This window comes from Octopus sinensis, linkage group LG5 (assembly GCF_006345805.1).
Source record: "Octopus sinensis linkage group LG5, ASM634580v1, whole genome shotgun sequence".
NCBI lineage: Eukaryota > Metazoa > Mollusca > Cephalopoda > Octopoda > Octopodidae > Octopus > Octopus sinensis.
The window spans coordinates 75,006,322-75,030,978 of NC_043001.1; the positions used below are offsets into that span (position 1 = coordinate 75,006,322).

At 36.8% G+C, this 24,657-nt stretch overlaps 1 protein-coding gene across 3 annotated transcripts in view; it reads left to right on the top strand.

The window, feature by feature from the left end:
- The window catches only part of LOC115211868 (nuclear pore membrane glycoprotein 210-like), a 112,992-nt gene that overhangs the window by 45,245 nt on the left and 43,090 nt on the right, over positions 1-24,657 (top strand). For all 3 annotated transcript variants that reach the window (XR_004999102.1, XM_029780602.2, XM_029780604.2), the window contains 15 exons: positions 318-364; positions 1,377-1,450; positions 3,361-3,469; positions 6,179-6,374; positions 6,605-6,711; positions 9,580-9,684; positions 10,595-10,696; positions 12,521-12,649; positions 13,414-13,541; positions 14,883-15,021; positions 16,011-16,073; positions 16,420-16,599; positions 19,284-19,364; positions 22,498-22,629; positions 24,313-24,468. Coding sequence is in view for 2 of the 3 variants with exons in the window: in XM_029780602.2 (XP_029636462.1) it covers positions 318-364; positions 1,377-1,450; positions 3,361-3,469; positions 6,179-6,374; positions 6,605-6,711; positions 9,580-9,684; positions 10,595-10,696; positions 12,521-12,649; positions 13,414-13,541; positions 14,883-15,021; positions 16,011-16,073; positions 16,420-16,599; positions 19,284-19,364; positions 22,498-22,629; positions 24,313-24,468 (1,748 nt within the window). In the remaining variant the exon portion in view is untranslated. The remainder of the gene's footprint in view (positions 1-317; positions 365-1,376; positions 1,451-3,360; positions 3,470-6,178; positions 6,375-6,604; positions 6,712-9,579; positions 9,685-10,594; positions 10,697-12,520; positions 12,650-13,413; positions 13,542-14,882; positions 15,022-16,010; positions 16,074-16,419; positions 16,600-19,283; positions 19,365-22,497; positions 22,630-24,312; positions 24,469-24,657) is intronic.

A 24,657-nucleotide genomic window follows, 5' to 3' on the forward strand; every position in this document is an offset into this window, starting at 1 on the left:
TTCTGAGATCAGATTCTGCTGAGATTGACTTTTTCTTATATCCTTTTGGGGCTTATTAAGTACCAGTTTAGCACTGGGGTCAATGTAACTGACTTAGCTCCCCCCCCCCCCACCGCCCCTGGACTTGTTTGTTTTGTGCCAAAATTTGATACCAATATATTGAATGTATTGATACATGCTTATGTGTTGATACATGAATTTATTACTGTACGATGATATTGATATACAAATGAATGATGTTTGATATGTAATTGTTGTATGATTATTTATTTCCACTGTTGAAATATTTCTTCCTATTTCCTGTATCTTCCTTAAAGGAGGTCTTCATGCTTTTCAAGTTGTGTGTACAGGACTCGGGGAGCAGGTAAGTTTCCACTTCTTGTCCTTTCTGCCGTTCTTTCTTTCCTCCAGTTAATCAGTGTCTCTTAATATGCTGGGTGTGTATGATATAAAAAAAAACAAAAACATAAAGATGTTTTCTGCATAACTTTCAAACAATATTTGAAAAATATATGGAACAGCAAATATTTCTAAGGAAAAGCATGCTCATATAATGTATATATATATATATATATATACCAAGTGGGTACTGGAAAGTTCCTGGCTGTAAGGATATCAAGAGAGGTTTGGTTAAAGGCTCAACCTTCCAAGTTCTTTTGCAGAGCTTAGAAAACCTGAAAGACCACTGCAATAAGTGTGTGAATCTGAGAGGAAAATATGTTGAATAAAATCATAATTAACTGATCCACTTGTATTTTCTTTTATTCAAAGCCAGGAACTTTTCAGCACCTCCTTATGTATGTATACACATACGCACACATAGGCAAGGTGGGCCAAAAATCATGTACAAGTATGTGTGTATTCATCATGTCTTTATTTATTTTATTCAGTTTTAGAAAAATTGAAGTTTGTCTGACAATTTCAGAGAGTATTTGAACTCATTTTGTGTGTAACTTTTGGCCCACCCCTATATATATATATATATACATATATATATAGATAAATAGATGGATATATATATATATAGATATAGATATGTCCCCAAAATATGAAGAACAAGCACTAAAAAAACAACAACGTGAGGACTTTGTACATGTAAAATATTAGCAGATGCTCAGGAAAGGAAAGAAAGGTGGTTTTATGTTTCGAGCAAAGCTCTTCTTCAGAAACAGGAGACAGAAGAAAGTCCAATAGAAAAGGAAGATGGAAGGGAAAAAAATCACCAATGATTCACTTGTGGTTTACATTTTGAAATGACCAGAAGGGAATGGGTGTGTATGTATATATATATATATACACACACACACATACACTCGTACTCATTCGCTAACTCTTATCATGATTGATTAATAATTGTTTTACTTCTATCTATTCAGACTTTAAAACTGAAAGTTGGCAACAAACCCACTCACACTAATCTCTTGCCTGTTGTTGTGGAAACCTTTGTCAAGTAAGTAACACCTTTTGCTTCTTACATTTTTTTTTTATATCTCTTTTTTACTTAACCCTTTTTAAGCAAAGGCATGTGTGGCCCATTGGCTAGAGTGTTTGGCCTTATGGATCATGTCGTGGTGGGTTCAGTTCTCATTGAGTGGCACATTGAGTCCTTGAATAAGGCACTTCATTTTACATTACTCCAGACTGTTCAACTGAAAATGAGTGCCAGTGACATTATTGTCATTTAGCATGTTTTCCATGCTGGTATGGGTTGGGCAGTTTGACAGGAGCTGGTGAGCCAGAAGACTGCACCAAACTCCAGTGTCTTCTATGGCATGATTTCTTTGGCTATACACCCTCCCTAATGTATACCCTCATAGGGTATGTTGGTATTCTGAAAGTATCTCAGTGACAACCATGCCCTGTATAATTATGAGCTGTTCTGTGGCAAGGTATAAGATCTGTTCAGCCACTCTATTAAGGATGTGGGAAGTCATGGGACTGCAGCATGATGGATTGTGAAGAAGTAGGAGAAGAACTCAACTGAGCCATCTGTTCTTCTTACACTGATGTTGAGCAGAGGAATCCTAGATCAACTGACAGAATCCCCAAGCTCTATCAAGTGAGTAACTGCCATGCATCCATAGGGGCAGCATCCATGGTTATGTAATCAGCTAAAGAAATATGGTAACTCAAGCTCCTAATTGAAATTCATAAAAATGGAATCGGATGGTGACAGAGTTATGGGAATCTGTGAAAGCAACAAAAAAGTCAACTACTTTACAAAGTGTACTGGATGCTTATGTGGCATCAATGCTAATGAGGTCTCAACTCCCAAAACAAGACTCTCAGCCAAAGGGTGGTGAGTAGTATTGAGGGAGGTGTCTTAATGCTAGGTGATAAGGAAGTAAAAGTATGATAGAAGGGCAAGAACACTTGTCTTATAGTAGATGAGATCCATGGTTACCTCAGTTGGAAAAGAGAGAAATTGTTGGTGAAGATGTGTCAGAGTGCATCTTTGAGTTACAGAAAGGTGAAAATAAGAGAATTGGTATGAGTTGGTATGTAAGACTGCAAAAATGTGAAAGGAGAATGACATATAAATGGAGCTAGAAAGAAATGCAGTTAGTGGTACAGGTGGAAGTCTGGTCAGTTGTGAATATCAGCTGGAAGAGAAGGTGCAGGGTGTGGGTCAGGGTCAGACATCTGGGGATTAATGAACTTTTCTATGTTTTTATGTTGAAACTTGTTTCAGTTGGATTTCTAGTTATTTCAGACATCACGACAAAAAAAATTTTTCAAATTTCTGTAAGCTACTGGGAAAGACTCAAGAGATTAAAACTATATTCCCTGGAGCGTAGGCGGGAAAGATATGCCATAATATACATCTGGAAGATCCTGGAGGGAAGTGTCCTGAACTTTGGCATCGAGAGTTACGCAAATGCCAGAACTGGGCGCCACTGCGTGGTGCCTAGGACTCCAAACTTGCCATCAAGATGTAGGACAAGATTCTGTGATAGCCTGGGCTTCCGAGGCCCACAGCTCTTCAATATCCTCCCGAAGAACCTGAGAGACCTGCATGGGGTGGATGCAGATGTCTTTAAAATGAAGCTGGATCTCTTCCTGTCAGGTGTCCCAGATGAACCAACTTCATGGCAGGAGGGGCAGATGAGGGCAGCTGCATCGAACTCTCTCATGCACCAAATGGCAGTTGCTAGAAAGCTTTCGTGAAGTGAAACCAAGTAGCAACACCAAATGGCGGTGCCCCAGCATGGCCACAGCTCATAAGCTGAAACTAGAATCAATCAATCAATCAATCAAGTGGAAGCTGTAATTACAGCTTCAATATGTTTCAGTAATTATCCTGTGTACATTTCAGTAAATATTAATAATGTTCAAAACCACTGTAATTCCATATTTCAGATTTATCTGTGCTGAACCTGTTAGTCTTCATCTACAACCACAAGTCTTAACTGTTTCTAAACAGTCAGATCTGCCACCATGTCCTGTTTTCTTGGATTCTAATCAAGTTGTAAGTTATTTCCTTTTACAATATTACATATTATCTGTAAAAAAAAGCGCTGATCTCTAACTTTAGAGGGAACTTGTGGAAGAAGTAGACCCTGGAAGACATGGGATGAGGTGGTGAAGCAAGATCTTTGAATGTTGGGCCTTATGGAGGTGATAAGTGACTGAGACCTTTGATGATATGCCGTGATTTAGAAGACTCGTCAAGCTAAGTGAAATTGTAATTGTGGCTGATGCCAGTGTCACATAACAGGCACCTGTGTCAGTGGCATGTAAAAAGCACTATGAGTGGTTGGCATTAGGAAGGGCATCCAGCCATAGAAATCAAGCAAATCAGAGTGGAACCTGGAGCAGCTTTCCAGTTTACCAATTTCAGTCAAACCATCTAACCCATGCCAGCATGGAAAGCAGATGCTAATTGATGATGATTATGGGCACAGGTTTACTTCCCAACCACATGGTTTCATGTTCAGTTTCACTGCCCAGCACCTTGTGCATGTGTCTTTTGCTATAGCCCTAGGCTGACCAAAGCCTTGTGAATGGATTTAGCAGATGGAAACTGAAAGACGCCCATCATATGAAAGTGTGTGTATGTGTTGTTACTGTCTTCTTACCTTGGCATCATGTCATAGTTACAAACGTGTCTTACTGTCATGCGAAATTCTTAGCGGTATTTCATCTGTATGCGGGTTGAAGGCTGTTGTATGTTTATGAGTTCTGCCAAATGCGAGCTTTCTTTTCAGAGACATGATACTGCTGTCCTCCATCCCAGGGTCTTGCGGGCCCACACTTTCCACACCTTCAGAGTTGGCACAATTAATGTTAGCACATTGAAAGGTAGGTCTGGTGAGATTGTTGAGATGCTTGAGCTGCATCCAAGAAGTAAGATGGAGAGGAAGTTCTGCTAGATTTTATATATATATAATCAAGTAGCCAGCATGTAATAAAACCATACAGGTAACAATTAATACAAGATATATAATTATATAAATATAATTATAATAAGGGCACTAATGAGTAGCACCACATGCTAGAAATAAATGCCAAATGGCTCTAAGAACTACATTATTTACCCCATTAGCATGGGTTGTAAGCGAGGGAAGTGAACAAAGATTTCTAGCATGTGGCACTTTTCATTAGTGCTCTTATTATTGTTATATATTTATATATTTAGCATATATAAGAACAGTTTAATGTGTATATTCCTCACTGGGCAGATTAAGTTAAATTTAAGCAACAGTAGAAAACTAAGTTGATGTGAAAACATTGTGTGTGTGTATATATATATATATATATATATATATATAATCATCCTCATTCATTTTGCATGCAGCTTTTGATAAAGAAATCTGCTGTGAAATATATCAGCAATCATCTTAATTTTCTTATTTTGACATTTAATCTCATTACTTATTTTTACATTGTCCTTGACCTTTCCCTTTCATGGATTGACTCCAGTAATAGCAGCTGACACTTAAGCAATTATAAATATTTCAGTTTCCATAATATCAAGTGTGTAGGAAATACCTCATTGTAAGATGCTATGTCAAAGGAATTTCCGCCTATGGCAGTGGGTTTGGGTTCAATTTAACCTAATGAAATACCTCCACCCACAACTCTCTTATTGTCTCTGTTTACAAGTTGGTTGAAATAGGCTTTAGTCAGTTTGGCCAGCTATGAATATATGAGACCATAGTTACAATTACCAAAATGTAATGCTGTGTTTCAATGAGTTTAGAAATGATATAGGGTGTCTTATAGAAAAGAAATTTGTAAGTTCAAAATTGCTTTTGCGAGGTGATGTGTATATGAATAATTTAACTGTTGTGACTACAGATACTGATAGTTACTAATGCTACTAATGTTAGTAGCATTATTAAACTTTTAATAAATTTAAATTTGAAATCATCATTATCATCATGTACTTAATTTACAAAATGTTCCGTTTTACTGTCCATCATAGTATCATTCATCATCATCATCATCATCATTTAACGTCCGCTTTCCATGCTAGCATGGGTTGGACGGTTCAACTGGGGTCTGGGGAGCCCGAAGGCTGCACCAGGCCAGTCAGATCTGGCAGTGTTTCTACAGCTGGATGCCCTTCCTAACGCCAACCACTCCGTTCTTTTATCTATAACTAGCAGTATCACCTGGCGTTGCTCGGGTTTGTAAGGGAAATAACTATAAAGCATTTATAGAGAGTTATAGCCAAAAAATAGCAAAAAAATGGGAAAAAAATGATGGTAAATTTTTTTTTGAGAGTTAAAAGGTCGAGTTGCGTCCCCTAGACAGTCTGTAGTTTGTGTTTCTGATTCTCGACCCCATGTCGAATTTATCGATTTTTTTCAGAACTGGGGGAACTTTTCAAAATTTTCGCTGCGTTAGTTTTGAATTATGACATTGGGCTATGTGTGTATCAAGTTTCATCAGAATCGGTTGAAAGCCGTGGTCAGGGTGAGGGTACAACCTAACAGACACACAGACAGACAAACTGCCGTTTATATATAGAGAGATTTTTTGGTTCAGTTTTATGTATTTGAGAGTGTGCATATATGTGTGAGCTGTGTATTGGTGCATGCATATGCACATGTGTGCCACTCATGTATTTGTACTTGTGTGCACTCGCATTTGTATGCTTATCTGTGTAGGTATGCTTGTACTTGTGAGATTATGTGTTTATGTATATATGTGTATGTTTGTTTCACTACAGATTCCAGTTCACTGCAAGCAAGACTTGACAGTCCTGTTGACTGTCACTGATAATCAAGGACATAAATTTGACAACTTTTCATCCCTCAAGTTTGACTGGAAGTTGTCCGACACATCATTGGCCTCCCTCAACTTAGCTGAACCAATGAGAATAGAGACAGACATTTCTGATAGAACTTCTAAGGTTTCAGCTGTTGGTAAGTTCACATCTCTTTCACCTCTTTCTGCTTCCTCTTAAATGGGGTGGGTGTTCTCTTCTAGTCTTAGCTAGTTGTTGTTTAGTCCCTTGGTCTCTTGATTAACCCTTTTGTTACAATATTTCTGTTGAACTCCATGGTTTTAGTTTCAATTTATTGTTGAATATAATGAAAAGTTTAGTAAAAAAAACTGTGATTGGAAATGTTATTTTTATTTTCTTATTCTTCAGGTTACCAAGTTGTGGGAATGTTTGGTAAGCCTGGTACAGTGATTTTAACTGTTTCCTGTCAAAACTATATCTCTAGGTACCTGTCTCATTACCGAATTCCACTTCATGTAAGTAACTCAAGCTAGGACTATTTCAAAAGTTTTTGTTATGTTAAAAGACACATTCTTAACAGACTGGAATTACTAACAAAAAAGCTCTCTGATTGGGAAGAGTTATATGTTCAGTTGACTATGGAGTTTGAAGCTTGCTTTTGATATTTATTTTTTGTTTTGTATTGACTGGTAGGAACAAAGAGGGAAGATTAATTATGAGCAATGTAAGTTTCAGAATTTTGTTGTGAAGGATAAAAGGATTGGTGCAGAATATTTGGACTTTATCTGAAATTGCAATCTATGTGAATTGAGTCTGTTTCTATCAGAAATTGAAACCTTGTCACAGAATTTACTCTACAAGGAAAACAGCATTAATATAGAATATATATATATATATATATATTCAATATGTAGTAGCATTAGCATTGGAATTAGTTTTGTGTCACTGTCTACCTCCCAACACATGCTCGGCACTTTATCATCATCAGCTTTAGTTCCAAAGTAGCAGTGTGTGGGAGAGAGAGCATGTCCATGTTCTTTGTGTGATGTTTCCTGGATGGTTCTTCAGTCTTTCCATGTAACTTTTTACCATTATACACACACACACTCACATGTATGTATGTGAGAATAAGATTAGGTGGGGCAAAGTTCAGAGAGCTCCTACTCCTGCTGGCAACAGAGGGTATCTCTCTGAGTGAAAGGCAGATTGATGCCTGTTTGTGAACAGCTATACTGCATGGCAGTGAAACATGGGCTATAGCAGCCAAGGACATGCGTAGGCTTGAGAGAAATGAAGCCAGTGTACTTCGCTGGATGTGCAATGTCAGTGTGCTTGTTTGTCAGAGTGTAAGCATCTTGAGAGAAAAGTTAGGCATTACAGGAATCAGATGTGGTGTGCAAGAGAGATGACTGCACTGGTATGGTCAGGTGGTGTGTATGGACAATGACAGCTGTGTAAAGAAGTGCCAAGCACTAACTGTAGAGGGAACCTATGGTAGAGGTAGACCCAGGAAGGCATGGAATGAGGTGGTGAAGCATGATCTTTGAACTTTGAACCTCACAGAGGGAATGACTAGTGACCAAAACCTTTGGCAATATGCTCTGCTTAAGAAGACCCGTCAAGCCAAGTGCACCCATGCTGGTGGCACGTAAAAAAATCAACCTTTGAACGTCGGACCTGATGGAAGCAAAATGGTTGAGTTCCTTTTGAGTGTTTGGCCTAATGGAAGCAAAGTGGCTGAGTTCCTTTTGATTGTTGGGCCTCATGGAGGCAATGACCAAGATCTTTGGCACTGTTGTGCTTGTAAAGAAGACCCATCAAGCCAAGCATAGTTGCAGTTGTGATAAATACCGGTGTCGTGCAAATGGCACCCATGTCAGTGGCACGTAAAACACCTATTACACTCTTGGAGTGGTTAGCGTTAAGAAGGGCATCCAACTGTAGAAAACAATGCCAAATCAGACTGGAGCCTGGAACAGCCTTCAAGCAAGCCAGCCTGTCAAACCGTCCAGCCCAAGCCAGCATGGACAATGGACGTTAAATGATGATGATATATAGTCTAGCCCATAAATGGCTTTACCATCACAGATTTATTTGTTGCTTTTATTTCCATTTTTCATGCTTGCAAGGGTTAGATGAATACATACTATTGAGGTATTGCATAACAGCTGAATGCTGGGTATGTGTGTGTATACCCACTGACACACTCTTCATCTCCTTTGACTGAATCATACACCTGCTAATTGACTCACAGGCACACAGATACTACCACACATAAAGCTATTTCTCCCAGGGTTCATAATCTTGCAAGCAGCACGTTGGCCTTACTAGTGCTGGTGCCACGGAAAATAGTACTTCATACATACTGTAAAGTTGTTGGTGTTAGGAGGGCATCGAGCTATAGAAATCCTGCCAAAATAGACAATAGAAGATGATGCAATCATTTTGGACTCTGTCAAACTGTACAACCTATACCAGCAAGAAGCATAGATGTTAAACAATGATGATCATGATGATAATGATGACACATATGTCATCATCAATTATCATGTTTCATTCCATCGTTAAGCAAAAATAAAGTGGTGACATTCATTGATATTCCCTGTTGACTACTCATCTTGTTGCTCTGCACTTTCAAAGATGAGTAGAATTGGGGAAAAAATATTCATTACTTGAAAAACACAAGGCTAAGCAACAGGAAAGTTGTCCAGTTGCCAAACACTTAGATGTCTTGCAAACAACTTGCACATGCAAGTGCTACCAGTTGAAAACTCCGCATACTGGAAGCCAGCAAGTGTATGGGGTTATCAGGAGAGAATGCGCGCCATTTCAGGGCCTACCTCTCGACGGCATCAATGCGCACTGCCCCCCCCCTCACTAATATGAGGCCCTGCTTGCTAGATCAGCTGGTTATCAAATTAAGCTCAATATCCTTCTAGCCATCGCTCATTGTCTCTTTTTAACCAAATCCAGTGGTTAGCCTTCTCCACTGTAGATTGGATATCAGTCATGGTGGTATTGACTTTACGATGAGTTAGGCCTAGCGATAACAATAGTCATCTCACACTGTGTCCAACGAGCCCTCTACATCCGACTGCGATTGGAAAATGTTCCGCTTTCCAGCCTGCGTCTTCACATTCCTCACTGAACCCTAAATTAAATTTTAGACTGGAAAAACAGGTGTAAAACAAATGTTGCTAGGGTGAGTGAGAAAAAATCCTTGTTACTTTGAATGAACATACAGTTTTTTTATTTTCAGTAACTTTTCTCTTTGGTATATTAATAATTATAGAAAATATCCTGCTGTAATTCTAAATCTTAGTTGTACATGTATATGATATTTCTAACTAATGTATCAGAATACATACATATTGTTTTTTTAGTCGCGGCTGCGAGGATTGATAAGCCAGTCTCTTGAATTAAATCTTGTTGAAGGACCCTTCATAACACCGGACTCCTTATCAATATTCAACCATCCTTCTAATAAAGTAAGTTTTTTTTTTATATTTGTTTTTGTATTACTTTATTGTAACCCCAAATTTTATAATAATAATAATAATAATAATGATAATAATCTTCCTTAACAAGGTTTTTTTAAAAATATATGCTACCTACTTTTAGTTGTGCTGCATTAAATGTATTGCAAGTTTTCATTTCTTATTTCTTTCTCGGCTTAGTTTAATTACTTTTGTGTCGTCACCATCATCAGCACTACCTCCATCACCACTACCATGACAATCACTATCATCAGTGCAAGCACAACCATCCTTGGAATCCACCACCATTATTGCAAGATGTATTACCATTTTAGCCATCACCACCATTGTCATCACAACCACTCATCATCATCACCACCACCACTTATCATTACCATCGCAATCATTCATCATCATCACCTTTACCAACATTACCATCACATCACCATCATCGTTTTTACTATCATTATCATTACCATCACCATTGTAATCCCCAATTCTACCATCATTAATACCACTATTATCATCACTACTACTACCATCATCATGTTTGTTGTGTCCCTTACACTATCTATAAATTTTACTTCAGTCATACATTATTACCAACATCAATCATGAAATCTAATATGAGTGGCGTGCTGAAAAATTCCTGGCTTTAAGGGTAGTGCAAAAGGCCTGGTTGGAGGCCTAACCTTCTGACTTCTTTTACAAGGCTTAAAAAAACTGAAGGACCACTGCAATAAGTGTGTGAATCTGAGAGGGGAATATGTTCAATAAAATCATAATTAACTGATCCAGGAACTTTTCAGTACTCCTTGCATATTAAAAAAAAAGGACTGTTATTTGTGATTATTTAGTCATAAAAACACATCATTAAAGGACGTCAACTGTAGGAATAATGACTTTTTTTCTTTACTTCTAGGCTTACTTGAAGATCAATAAAGGTTCTGGGTATTTCCATGTTGAATCAGTTCCTACGTCATTTGTAGATGTCAGACTTATCAACCATAACAACACAATACAAGTAAGTGTGGACATGACTCTCATAACGGGGGTCAGGAGTGTCAAACTCATTTGACTTTGTGGACCAAATTAAAGCATAAACTAGATCTTGTGGGCCAGATGGAGTTAATGATTTCTAAAAACCCTGTTACTGGTGTAGACCAGAGTAAATGGATGAAGAGGTCAGTGTACATTATAACAGTTAGTTTAGTTTGGCTGTCCTGGATGCTTCACTGATTTCATGTGAGCACACCATCTGTGTGCATACCCATGTCGTGTCATTTGAGCACATACCCTGTCATTCCACTGTCCACGTAGGTTAGATGTTGATTCTTCCTTCAACTAATGGCCATAAGACCAGTTGATACACAGGTTTTGCCGGATGCCTGATGCAATGATCAGTAATTCTCGTTCTTCTCTGCTGACCCTTCCCAGTCACTTTGGGTAGATGTTGTTAAAGCTGCTCTCGTTGGTTAAATGAGCTCTCCATGTAATCTTCAGTCAAGATCCTGAGAGTTAGTTTTGTTATAGTACTGAAAGTTGGATTCTCACCAAGAAATATAAGAAGTGTTTATTAACAATAAAAGAAAAGAAATAGTATAAGGTGTTAGTAAAGATTGTGTGCAGGAATATTTAGAGGAAAAACTCACCTCTATCCAACATATATGTTTGTATGTATATTTATTCCTATGAACGCTTTAGCATTTAAACTGACCATATGCATTCCAAATATTCTACTGAGTTTATGTCCAAACTGGCCAGATCCAGTCTCTCGCACCTATCCTGCAATGCTATTCTAAAAGTAAACAATCATATCATCAAAGTCTTGAATCTACCTGCTTGATTAATTGAAAACAATGTGAATAAACAAGTATTTCATTTAGCAGAGTAATCTTAATGCTAAAGGTGAAATAAGAGTCTTTAGAGTGAGAACGAGAATAGAAATTGTCAAAATGAATGCATATATTACTTGAAAAGGCTAATGCTTGATAGAAAGCTTGCACTGTTTTACCTACAAAACCTTTCAATATCATATGACTAGAATCCATTTGGACTAACATAAGCATAAATTTGAAGGAAGAAAAATCTGCTGCTTAACTCAACATGTACAGACAAAGTGAAGGGAAAATAGGGCACATTGTTTGAGATAACATTGGTTCCTAAGGGGCACCAACGACATACGAGAACTGCTGTAAATAATGACTCTTGGGCTTTGACTCTGAATGCATGCCAGTGATTTAGATATATTACAGAATATTTTAAAAATTAAAAAATAAATTTTTTTATGTAAAATTGATGTGGGGCTTGACAAGACATGTTTCATATTGCTCCACTATGAGGTTTACTCAAGTTCATCTGGATGACAATAAAGGTTTTATTTCTTCCTCACAGTTGAGTGGGGTGTGGTCAGCTGTAAAGCTAACTGCTCCAGTAATTATCTGTAATCCTAAAACATCACTGTTATTGTATAGATAATGTATGCAACAAACAAAGGAAAATTACATGTGAAATAAAACAATGTTCCATTGTAAAAATTAGCTTTTGAAGTCAGAAGGTGTGTGATCATCATTGTCTTCGACTTCATATTGTGTTTCATTTTTTGTTAGGTATCTACAGCTGGATGCCCTGTAATGCCAGTCACTTTATAGAGTGTTCTGGATGCTTTTTGTTTTTTTTTTGGCATTAGCACTAGAGAGCTATGTCTTTTAGAATTAAAGGATCCCATGATCTCACATCACTGCTTGCTTTCCAGCCTCTTTACGGAGTGAGAAACATGAATGCAGTTTATTATCTTTTGTTACATTGTTCTATCTGGTTAAAATATCAAGTGTATTTTGTTGTTTAGGTCATACCCAAACTTGATGGAATGACTCAAGTGAAGGTTCATGATCTCTGCTTGGATTTGTCACATCCTCCTTCGACCATGGCTCAAGTATCTGGAGTTGGTTACATTCATCTTTATGTCATTGACAAGGTAAGTGCCTTTTTATATCACCATTCATTATCAACATTACTTTACTGTTGTTTTCTATGCTGGTATGGATTGGAAGACTATGTCTAGCTCTAATGTCTAGCTGAATGCCCCTCTGAATATCAACATCTTTACAATATGTACAAGGGTATCTGCAGAGTTTTAATCCTAAATATTAGAGGTGTGTATTATACACAACTGGATGAAAACTGTATACTATACACAAGAGATATTTTTTTCAAAATGTCATATCTCATAATTAGAAGTGCACATTATTTATAAATAAATATGCAGCTCTCCTACTCTCTCATCAATCTCTTTACTTAAAGCATTTGGAAGTTCTGAAATGATTTGTACTGTATTTTTATTTCTTGTTCTGTATCTGAGGTTTATTGTGACTTTAATATCCCCTGGAAGGTACACACAAATGGTTTTTCATTGACTTCTCTCTGTGGGCTTGAAGTCCTTCATATTTCAGAGAAAGAGAGCCGAGGCATTTATGTCTTTCCCAGGAAGATTTAACAATATTATATGAATTGAAATAGCTAGATTACAAGAATGAAAACCTGTAATTATACAAGTTGTGAATCTATACAATCAGGAGTAGATTCTGTTATTTCCTGCCAGTAGACAATTGTCTTGGAGCAAGTAACAAATCAACAAATCTAAAAGGAAGTAGTGGTAGCAAGGTTTTTGTTTTGTTTGTATCTCTTCTTTTTAAGGTTTCTCCCAGTAAACTAAATGATTTTTATTTTGTGTTTCTGTAGGTTGAACTTGGTAAAGACATAATAGCCAAAGTGAACATCTTAGACATCAATGGTAAACCACTTTCAGCCAAGTTTTACCACCTCATGAATGTAACACTTTCCACAGAATCTGACATTCTCTCTGTGCAGTAAGTATAGTCAGTTAATTAAGTAACTCATTTTCATCACCATTTAATGTCTATTTTACATGCTAGCTTGCACTGGAAAAGACTGCACTGAGATCCGGTGTCAGCTTTAGCATGGTTTTTATAGCTGGATGCCTTTCTTAATATGAACCTTTTTACAGTGTGTACTTGGTGTTTCCTTCATGCTACTGGTATTAGTAAGGTCAGCAATATATGTATTGTCATCATCATCATCATTTCACATTCATTGTCCATACTGGCATGGGTTATATACACATTCATATTATATAGGTAGTTAGGGTAAATCCCAGCTGTTTCCTCTTGAAGCACAATTGCTTATTACTTTATTACAATCAATATGTATCCATAGTTACTGTTGTATGTTAACTAAAACACCAATTAAAGTTGAGAATTGTGAAAATATTACTTGCAGAATTATTATATAACAAATCAGGAAAATACTCTTTACTCTTTTACTTGTTCCAGTCATTTGACTGTGGCCATGCTGGTGCACCGCCTTTAGTCGAGCAAATCCACTCCAGGACATATTCTTTGGAAGCCTAGTACTTATTCTATGGGTCTCTTTTGCTGAGCCGCTAAGTTACGGGGATGTAAACACACCACCATCGGTTGTCAAGCGATGGTGAGGGGACAAACACAGACACACAAACATATACACACACACATACATATATATATATATATGTATATATGTATGAGGCATTTATGTGTAATAATGCCCTCTATACAATATATATATATACACATATATACAATGGGCTTCTTTCAGTTTCCGTCTACCAAATCCACTCAGAAGGGTTTGGTCAGCCCGAGGCTATAGTAGAAGACACTTGCCCAAGGTGCCACGTTGTGGGACTGAATCCAGAACCATGTGGTTCGTAAGCAAGCTACTTATCACACAGCCAAACTTGGTATAATTTATTCTCCATTACTCATTGTTTCATTTGCTAATAGGAATTACAAAGTTTTACATGTTAGATAGACATGTAAGGAATTTCCTATCAAAATTCCTTATATGTCTATCATGTAAATTTTTGTAATTCCTATTAGCAAATGAAACATGTGTAATGGCAAATAAATAATACCCAAAAAGTTTCTATTTCCTTGTTTTGTTATACATACATATACACACACTCACGCACATGCACACATGTATATATATAGTGACACATGCACACAAACACACAGATGCATGTTTACACTTGCCTAATATGCCATGCAGTAGGAGGGAACCCATAACTACATAGATGTGAAGCAAATTCATCGCCCCCCCCCCACATACTCACATGCACATGTATATTCATATCATTTTATTTTGTGTAGGCCAGCATTTGATGATAAAGGTGATTCAACTGAAGCTCAGTATCTTGTCAAAGGCTTACATATCGGTCACACCACACTTACTTGCTCAGCAGTAATGAAATCTGGAGAAAGAATCTTTAGTAAAACCAAACCAATTGAGGTAATGTATATTATATATTGTTTCTTTTTGTTTATTTAAAGAAGCAGATAATTTATACAACTATTTATCTCTTATTTATGACAAAAAACTGAAACATTAGTCTCTGCTACCAAGAGGTTTATAGATTAGGAAGTTATTAGCAATAAAGTATGTATTTTAGATTCTAAATTTGTTAGAATTTTAGTATTTTGCATAGCATTTGTCTACCATTATCTTTGTTTTAATGTTCATTTTTCCATCCTTGCATCGGTCGGATGGAATTTACTGAGGTAGATTTTCTAAGACCAGATGCCCTTCCTATCCCCAACTCCCACCTATTTCTGAGTAATTTTTTTTTCCACCCTTATAAGCCAGACATGTTTTCATAGAAGATTGGACACTGATACGCTTGCATGACAGTGATGCTCATTTACAACTATCCTGTGATTTCAAAACAAAGAGACATTAACACACTCAGATCTATATATGTCAGGTTTCTATCAGTGTCTGTCTCCCAAATCTGTTCATAAGGCTTTAGTTGGTTTGGGACTCTAGTTGAATGCCTAAGGTTCCTTGTGCTATTGTTTAGAGTCTGAATTTGCCTGCAGTGAAATATATTGATCAGTTGTTGCTAAGATTCCAAGATTGTTATCAACCATATTGTGTTACACCCTCAGTCTGTTGCTAACTACAACCATTGCCATAACTCACAAATAGGTTTGCTTTGCTTTTTTTTTTGTTCATTGTTCTTGGTGCTGATATAGTTATGAGCCCTCTCATCTCATGAATCTCATGCATCTCATGCTGGCAGGTGGACCGTTTTAGTGCTAGGCTGATACTCATATTCAGTTGTGCTCAAGGATACATATTGCCAAGTCTAGGAATTGAACCCACAACTTTATGATTGTAAACTCAGTACCTTAACTCTTCTGTAGACCTAGTTTTATTATGTAAAATTGCTTATTCTGATTTATGCCAGATTTAGCCCAATGTTGTTTGACATGTTTCAGGTGTTCCCACCATTACGTCTACGACCCCGGACCCTAACCCTCATTATTGGTGCTGTCTATCAGGTAATTAACTATTTATACTTCATTACTTAAGTTTTTTTTTTCCATTTAACTTTATTACTGGAAATATTTAATTTTGTGTCTTCACTGACATATGAAAACTTGTGAAACTAATTAAAAATATTCAAAGATACCAGAGCTATGTATGATTATGTGACTAAATTAATGAGATAATTGGGAGTGTCATTGAAAACAATGTATTTGACCAATAGAAAATTAAATTATCTGAATATTATTAAAAATTAATAGACTTGCTGTTGGAACCAGCTGCATATAGATCTGTGTAGTACCTGCACAAACTCAAATATGTAAAATGTTGTTGATAGATTTACTATTTCCAATTTTTCAGATACTTGCTACTGGTGGACCACGCACCCAAGGATCTGTCGAATTCTCTATGGAAAATTCTGCAAAGGCTAGCATTTCCAATATTGGGCTTGTTGAAGCTCTGGAACTGGGATCAACAAAGTTAGTTGGCCAAGCAGTTGGCCTTCATCCAGATAGTAATGAACCAGTTATCTATTCAGAGGTAAACCAATTAATGAACTATATTTCTATCAATTACTAGTTTCTGACTCATAATTCTGTTACTCTTTTACTTGTTTCAGTCATTTGACTGCGGCCATGCTGGAGCACCGCCTTTAGTTGAGCAAATCTACCCCCAGGACTTATTCTTTGTAAGCCTAGTACTTATTCTATCGGTCTCTTTTGCTGAACCGCTAAGTTATGGGGACGTAAACACACCAGCATCGGTTGTCAACTCACAATCCACTCACAAGGCTTTGGTTGGCCTGAGGCTATAGTAGTAGACACCTGCCCAAGGTGCCACACAGTGGGACTGAACCCGGAACCATGTGGTTTGTAAGCAAGCTACTTACCACACAGCTACTCCATTATCAATTTATGAACTATATTTATTGATTATTATATTATCTTTGGCCACATGTTTTAGATAATATACCTATAAATCTCAATTTTCAATTGTAAATTTACTCTACTCTTAAGTTCCTTAGATCTTTTTTACGTATACACTCTTAAGATTCTCTGTGTGCTGCTAGCATTAAAAAGCTTCTTAAGTTAACCCTCACCTTTCCCTTTGTCTGTCTGTCTCTCTCTCTCTCTCTCTCTCTCTCTCTCTCTCTCTATATATATATATATATATATATATATATATATATATATATGTGTGTGTGTGTGTGTATGTATATATATATATGTGTGTGTGTGTATGTATATATATATATATATATATATATATATATATATATATGGTGGTTGTCTACTCCTTATGCAGAGTTTGACCACCTCCTGTACCTACAACTTGGAAACATCATGGCAGCTGATGTGGCTTGTTTAAACCAGACAGTGTTTTGAAAAGACACCCACATAGATTGCATATCCGATTTGGACCATCAAGAGCTGCAGATACATAAACACATACATACAACATAACAGGAAATTGGAAACTTTTTGGTATTATCTGTTCACCATTACACGTGTTTCATTTGCTAACAGAAATTATGAAGTTTTTACATGCTGGATAGACATGTAAAGAATTTCCTATCAAATTTGATGACTGGCATCCGTGCTAGTGGAGTGCTAAGAGTACCATACGAGTGAGATTGTTGCCAGAGCAACAAACCGGCCTCCATTTGAGTGTGATCATTTGAGTGTGAACACCATTTGAGTGTGATCATTACCTGCGTTGCCTTACTAGTACTTGTGCTGGTGGCACGTAAGAAAAACATTTGAGTGAGGTTGTTGCCAGTGCCGCCTGACTGGCCCTCGTGCTGGTGGCACATAAAAGCATCCAATACACTCTTGGAGTGGTTGACGTTAGGAATGGCATCCAGCTGTAGAAACTCTGCCAGATCAGATTGGAGTCTGGTGCAGCCATCTGGTTCGCCAGACCTAAGTCAAATCGTCCAACCCCTGTTAGCATGGAAAGTGGACGTTAAACGATGATGATGATGATGATGATGAAATTTTTCAAAAGAGAAATTAAGTAATATGTTTACTAATACTCTGAAGAATTTCTAAGAAAAAAAATTTTTTTTCTCTATCTAACATGCAAATGAAACATGTGAAATGGTGAATAAATAATGCCAAGAAAATTTCCACTTTCTTGTTTTGCTATATTATACCTCTGCAAATGATATTTCCATAATTCTCAATTTTCATATGCATTTGGAACTAACATACAGCAGCAACTGAGACTGCATATTGGATTGTGATAATGGAATAAGCAGATGTACTTCAAGAGGTAACCACTGGGTTTTCCCTTAACTGCCTACATAATATATATGAAGGCACATGGTCTGGGCAGTGCCTGTGTTCTTGCACTAAACGCTTCGTCTCACATTGTGCTGCAGTTAGTTCAACATCTGATGTGTGGCACACCGTGCATCCATATGGGCAGTGTTGATTTGATGGAGGGATGAGCTGATGTGGCAACACTTGATCACTATAAACAAATTTTCTGTGCAGGTTGTTCTACAAGAAATTGCAGAACTGTCCTTTTTGGCTTTGAGAGACTACCATAAACATGTGACAGGCCTTTGATCTATGTGTTTTAGGTTTTAACTCGTTCAAGGTAGAAAATAAAATATTAAAAAATACTTCTGTACCACCAAATAGTCACAAATCTGTTACAGACATGATAGGAGAAAACATCAGTGAACAATAATAATGTCTTACCTCTACTGGGTCAGAACAAGTAAATGCTGGTCAACCTGGTACAGGTTTCATATATATATATGTATATATATCTCATTTAATCGCAAGATGGGTAGCATATTTGATTGTCTCTGATATTTTGAAAACCTATGATGTTGAACACACTGTTGTACATTCACCACCCACCCCAAATTGATGAATTTTCGGAGCTAGGTACCATGCTCTTCTACGGTAATCTTGACTTCTTGCCAAACTTAAATTAATGTAAATAAAATTGAATGTTTGCAGTAATGATGCAAAATTGTGAAAGAAAATAAAACATTAAATTTATTTCATAAAGATTAAGAAATTTTACTTCCTATGTTCATCTACATATGGGTATATGTGTGCTTTCTCTTTGTATCTTTTCTTTTATGTTTTATTTTGCTTGCGGTTTTTTTTCTCTTGTTTGTGTTTTCCCTCCTTCATTCTTTTGTTAACCTTAACCAGTGAATGGCAAGCTATATTTAGTAACTGAAAATGTATTATTTCTTGTAGGACAGTATTGATGTTTACGTCCTGAAGCTATCTGGTGTGAAGATCCATTCCCCTCTGACACAGCTCAAGATTGGTACACGGGTAGGTGCTATGAATTAATTAACAGTAGCATTAACATTAATGTTGTCCAAGTAATTACTAACAGGACTCGTTAGAATATCACTTCAAGAAGACCATATGACTGACTGGTCAAGGTACTTTTACTGTTTATGTCAAATTATTACTATTGACTCATGACTTATTTATCTTACTATGTGGCAGATGGTAGTTATAACAGTACTTTAGTGTAACTACTAGCAAGCTCACTTGCTATGCCATGCTAGGGAAGTATTTATAGAATCGATTTGATTCTGCCTGATCTAAAAATGGCAAATGAAGAGACACCCAGAAAAGTTTGCAGTGTGGCTCTTTTTTCAACCCATCTAGGAGAGCAATAGCTCTGAATAAAAGCTAATTTACTCTTACAACTTGTCCAGCCCATACTAGCATGGATAGTGGACATAAAGCTATGAAGTTATATATACTGTATTTGATGGCCTATAAAACACACCTTTTTTTATCCCCAAATGGCTTTAAAAAAATCCCCCTGCATCTAATGCACTCAAAGTAGGCTCAAAACTTGCGACTGTTGGCTGAAATTATACATCAGAGTTCATATAGATGTAGCCTAGCCTAACTCTATGATATTGTAATAGCCTATTTTTTCAAAAAACATTAGATTATTATTAATCGTCATCATATTATCATCATCACAATTACTATTGCTAATATTATAATTATCATATATGTTATTATCAATATTTTATTACCTGATATCTGTATCAGTGTCTTAAATGCTTTATTTTTGTTTACAAAACATGTGTTGCCATCTATTGAATTGTCACTTGATGGCAACTCTGCTAACGTTTGCTATATGAAGGATAACATGAAACCTTCGTTCAGTTGCTCATGCGACACAAGTCGTTAGGGATCAGAGATCTTTTTTTTTCTGGATTTTTACCTATATGGATATGGCTGCAGGAGGAAAGAGGTTAAACTACACTATTTGGTACAAGCTTCAAGTAATAGACTACGCTAAAGAGCATGGAAACAGCAGCATGGTATTTTGGCCTTCCTTCTACTGAAAAAATGGTACTTTTCTGGCAGCTGCAAGAAAATAAACTACAGCCACCAAAGAAAGGAAACCATAACATTTGTTACTCAGCTCACTCTGGCCTGAAGTTGAGAAGGAAATAAAAACATGGGGAGTAGATGTAAGAACTTCAGGCACAGTCATTTCTATGAAAATAAGGAACGAGGCCAAACGGTTAGCGAACGAAAAGGGGATTCAGAACTTTATTGGAACAGAAGGATGGTGTTATTGATTTATGAAACAAGAAGGTTTGTCAATGCGTACAAAAACATCAATTGCACAGAGAATGCTAGGTGACTATGATGATAAAATAGTTAAGTTTCATAAATTTTTTTATAGCTGCTCGAAAAAACTCCTTTTGAACTAGGCCAGGTAGGCAATATGGATGAAGTCCCACTAACGTTTGATGTTCCCTCAAATAGAACTGAGTATCAAGGGATCCAAGACAATAGCAGTAAAAACCACAGGCCACGAGAAGACCCATTATATGGTCATTCTCTCATGTTGCACTGATGGTACAGTACTGCCTTTTCTGATTTTTAAGAGAAAAACTATTCATAAAGAAAAACTACCAAAAGTTGTGCATGTTCATGTTCATCCTAAATGCTGGATGGACAAGGCCAGAATGCAGGGACAGAGTTAGCAAAAAATGCAGCAATGACCCAGAAAAGGTATGTCCTCAAATACCTTACGCCTATTTCTATGGCTTGATGCTTTTCTCAACATCAAACCCATTTCAGAGTTTACTGGGAGGTGTATTTTTTTTGTGGCACTAACACTATGTAGGTTACCTTGCCTATAGCAAGACTAAAGAACTTCTTAACCTCTGTGTTGTTGCTGTTCATATCAATTATCAAACTCTTAAAGTGAACTGTGTATAAGTATATAATTGATTGGCTCTAATCAGCCAGTAGAAACAGAATTGCTAATTAAACTATGACCATTAACCAGAGTAGTTGACTAGTAGATTCATTAGAGTATCAAACTAAATGTTGTGTAGTATATAATTATAAATTTTTTAATGTTCTGGGTTTATATCAAGGTAAGATAAATTTTGCCTATAAAATATTCAAGTACTATCATCATCATCATCATCGTTTAACATCTACCTTTTATGCTGGCATGGGTGTGACAGTTTGACAGAAGCCGGCACAAGACTTCTGTGACTGTTTTGGCAGGATTTTTACAGCTGGGTGCCCTTTCTAACACTAACCATGCAACAAAGTAAACTAGGTGACATAATTCTCTCTTCCAAGCATGAACAGTTTTAATCACCCATTAATGGATAACTTTGATTCTTGAAATGTTATATAGTTGATTCTATGTACACTAGGTCATAGGGTAAATGGATAATAGCAAAAACAAACTAACAGAATTAAGCATTTCCTGGCCTGTTGATTTCTGAGGGCCATTTATAGTTTGGTTAGCTCTCTATCTGTAACCAGGTTTTGATACCCTGCTTCTTAAATATTAGTAAGACCCATGCTAGCATGGAAAACGGACGCTAAATGATGATGATGATGAATGATGATGATATGTTGTTTGAGAAAGATAAGATCAGATATGTGAGAAAAGAAAAAAACATTAATCTACCATAACTTTTATTTTCTGGTTATCATGGAAGATAATTCCAGACATATTTACACCTCAGTGGTGGTGCAATTTGCCAGAGAATCAGTACATAAATACAATTTGCTGGCATGGAGGAAGGGAATCATTTAATTCTTATTCCCCATCCACACAACCCTTTAACATTCAGATTACTCTGTCAAATGTAATGCTTATTTCTTCACATTGTTTTGAATTAATCATGCATTACCTTGTATCTTTGAAATTACGATGATGTGATTGTATATTTTTAGACTAACATTGTTGGGTAGGTGTGAGAGGCTGAATTTGGCCACTTTGAACATAAAACAAGTAGAATATTTGGGTCGGGTATAGCTGTTTTATATGCTAAAGTGTTAAATCACTATGATTATTATTTACAAGTATTAGCATTTATTGTTGTTATTCTTCCTTGTTTTCAATAAGTTGTGGCTAGTTGTCAGATTTATTTAAATCTTTCTTTTTCTATTTCAGATGCCACTATTTGCAGTTGGTATCACTGATAATGTGACCCCTTTCTCATTTGGAAGTGCTATTCCACCTTTGAGTTTTTCTTGGACAGTCAGTAACAGTAAGGTTGCTACACTACAGTCAGTCTACCACAAGGTAAATTGCTTCAATAATGCTTTCATAGTTTCTAATGTTATATATATAAAATCACAGATTTACAAGGGGTTGCTGAAAAATTCCTGGCTTTGAATAAAAGAAAATACAGGAGGGTCTGTTAATTATGATTTTATACAACATATTCCCCTCTCAGATTCACACACTTATTGCAGTGATCTGGAAAAGAACTTGGAAAGTTGGGCCTCCAACCAGGTCTTACGCGATACCTTTAAAGCCAAGAACTTTTCAGCACCCCTTCGTTTGAAGTGATTAATGCTGTATGGAAGGTCTGTTCGTTCTGACATCCATTTCTTTCTGTTAGCATGTGTGAGATGAATATATATAATCGAAGCATTGTTTTACAGCCAGATACCCTTTCTGTTGCTAACTTTTACCTGTTTTTTATGGTAAAAGCACAGAGCTATCAGACGATTTGTTGATAGGCAAATAACAAACTTAACCACATAATGTTCAACAGATTTTCATATGAAGTATGCAGTATGTAAACTTTCACACACATGTGAGCATACACTCAGTAACACACAAACACTCACTCACTCTCTTATGGCAGGCTTTGTGCAATTTCCATCTATCAAATTCTTTCGCCAGGTATTGGTTAACCCAGGGCTACAGTTGAAGAAACTTGCCCATGGTATTGTGCTGTGAGGCAGTCTAGAAGCACATGGTTCATCATCATCATCATCGTTTAACGTCTGCTTTCCATGCTAGCATGGGTTGGATGGTTCAACTGGGGTCTGGGAAGTCAGAAGGCTGCATCAGGCCCAGTCAGATCTGGCAGCTGGATGCCCTTCTTAACGCCAACCACTCCGTGAGTGTAGTGAGTGCTTTTTACGTGCCACCGACACAGGTGCCAGACGAGGTTGGCAAATGGCCACATTCGGATGGTGCTTTTTACGTGCCGCCGGCACGGAGGCCAGGCGAGGCTGGCAACGGCCACAATCAGTTGTGAATCAGATTTCTTAACCACATAACCATCTTGGTATCTAGATTGTTATTTCTGATTGAGTAGAGTGTGATTTACTGTGAAGTTTCTCTTTCTCAGAGATTCAAATGTACATGAATCAGTATAAATATATCAGTATTAGTATATTTGAGACTAGCAGTAAGTAATGTGTTTGATACTGCTGCTAATCTTCTGTTACTGACCCACTTGAAGCCACATCTTATCCCATGCTACTCAGACATTCAATTACTTCTCAAGTTGCAGCTAATGAGAGGTTACTATTAAGTACAAGAAGGCAGAACTGGAAGCTATAAGTGACTTCCAATATAAAGGGTAAATCATATTGAATGATGTTTGGTCTGTATATATCTGTGTGATGGTGCGTACAAGGGTATGCATGTATAAATGTTTGTGTACTTGAGTGCATTTAGGAAAGTTCACATGCTTTGCTTGGAAAGTTGCTGAGCTACAGGCAATGAGATTTGTTGCCATTTGGAACGTGACAAATGTATGTAGAAATCTGTTATGTGCTGATTTGAACAGTGTTAGTCTTCCAACTCAGAAATTTCTTCAAACTATTTGTGAATTAGCAGAATTATCCAACCCATTGCTGATCTAGTAAAGCACTTAAGATATCACACCAGATGGAATATCAGTGGATTAGTTGAAGAAATTGGGTCTTCTTTTCATGTTATATTAATATTTGTCATTCTTTTCAGACTGGTCTGAATTCGCCAAGAGAAAGCAATTTTGCCACTCATTTGGTAGCCACGGGACCTGGGATCATCACTGTACAACTGAGAGTAAAACCAACACTAAAAGGCAAAAATCAAATTGTTTTAGACAAAGAATTTCGAGATGAATTACAAATCGAAGTAAGTTTTTTTTTAAAATCTTCATATTTAAAAAAAATATTTTACTTTAATATTTCACGTTTTGATTTGACATTGATTTATTTGTATTTTTTAATTATAAATTAATGGCTGAGATTTTAATACAAATGATGGGTGCAGGTATGACTGTGTTGTGCATGGATATGTATGAATGTTGATGTTCTGCTCTTG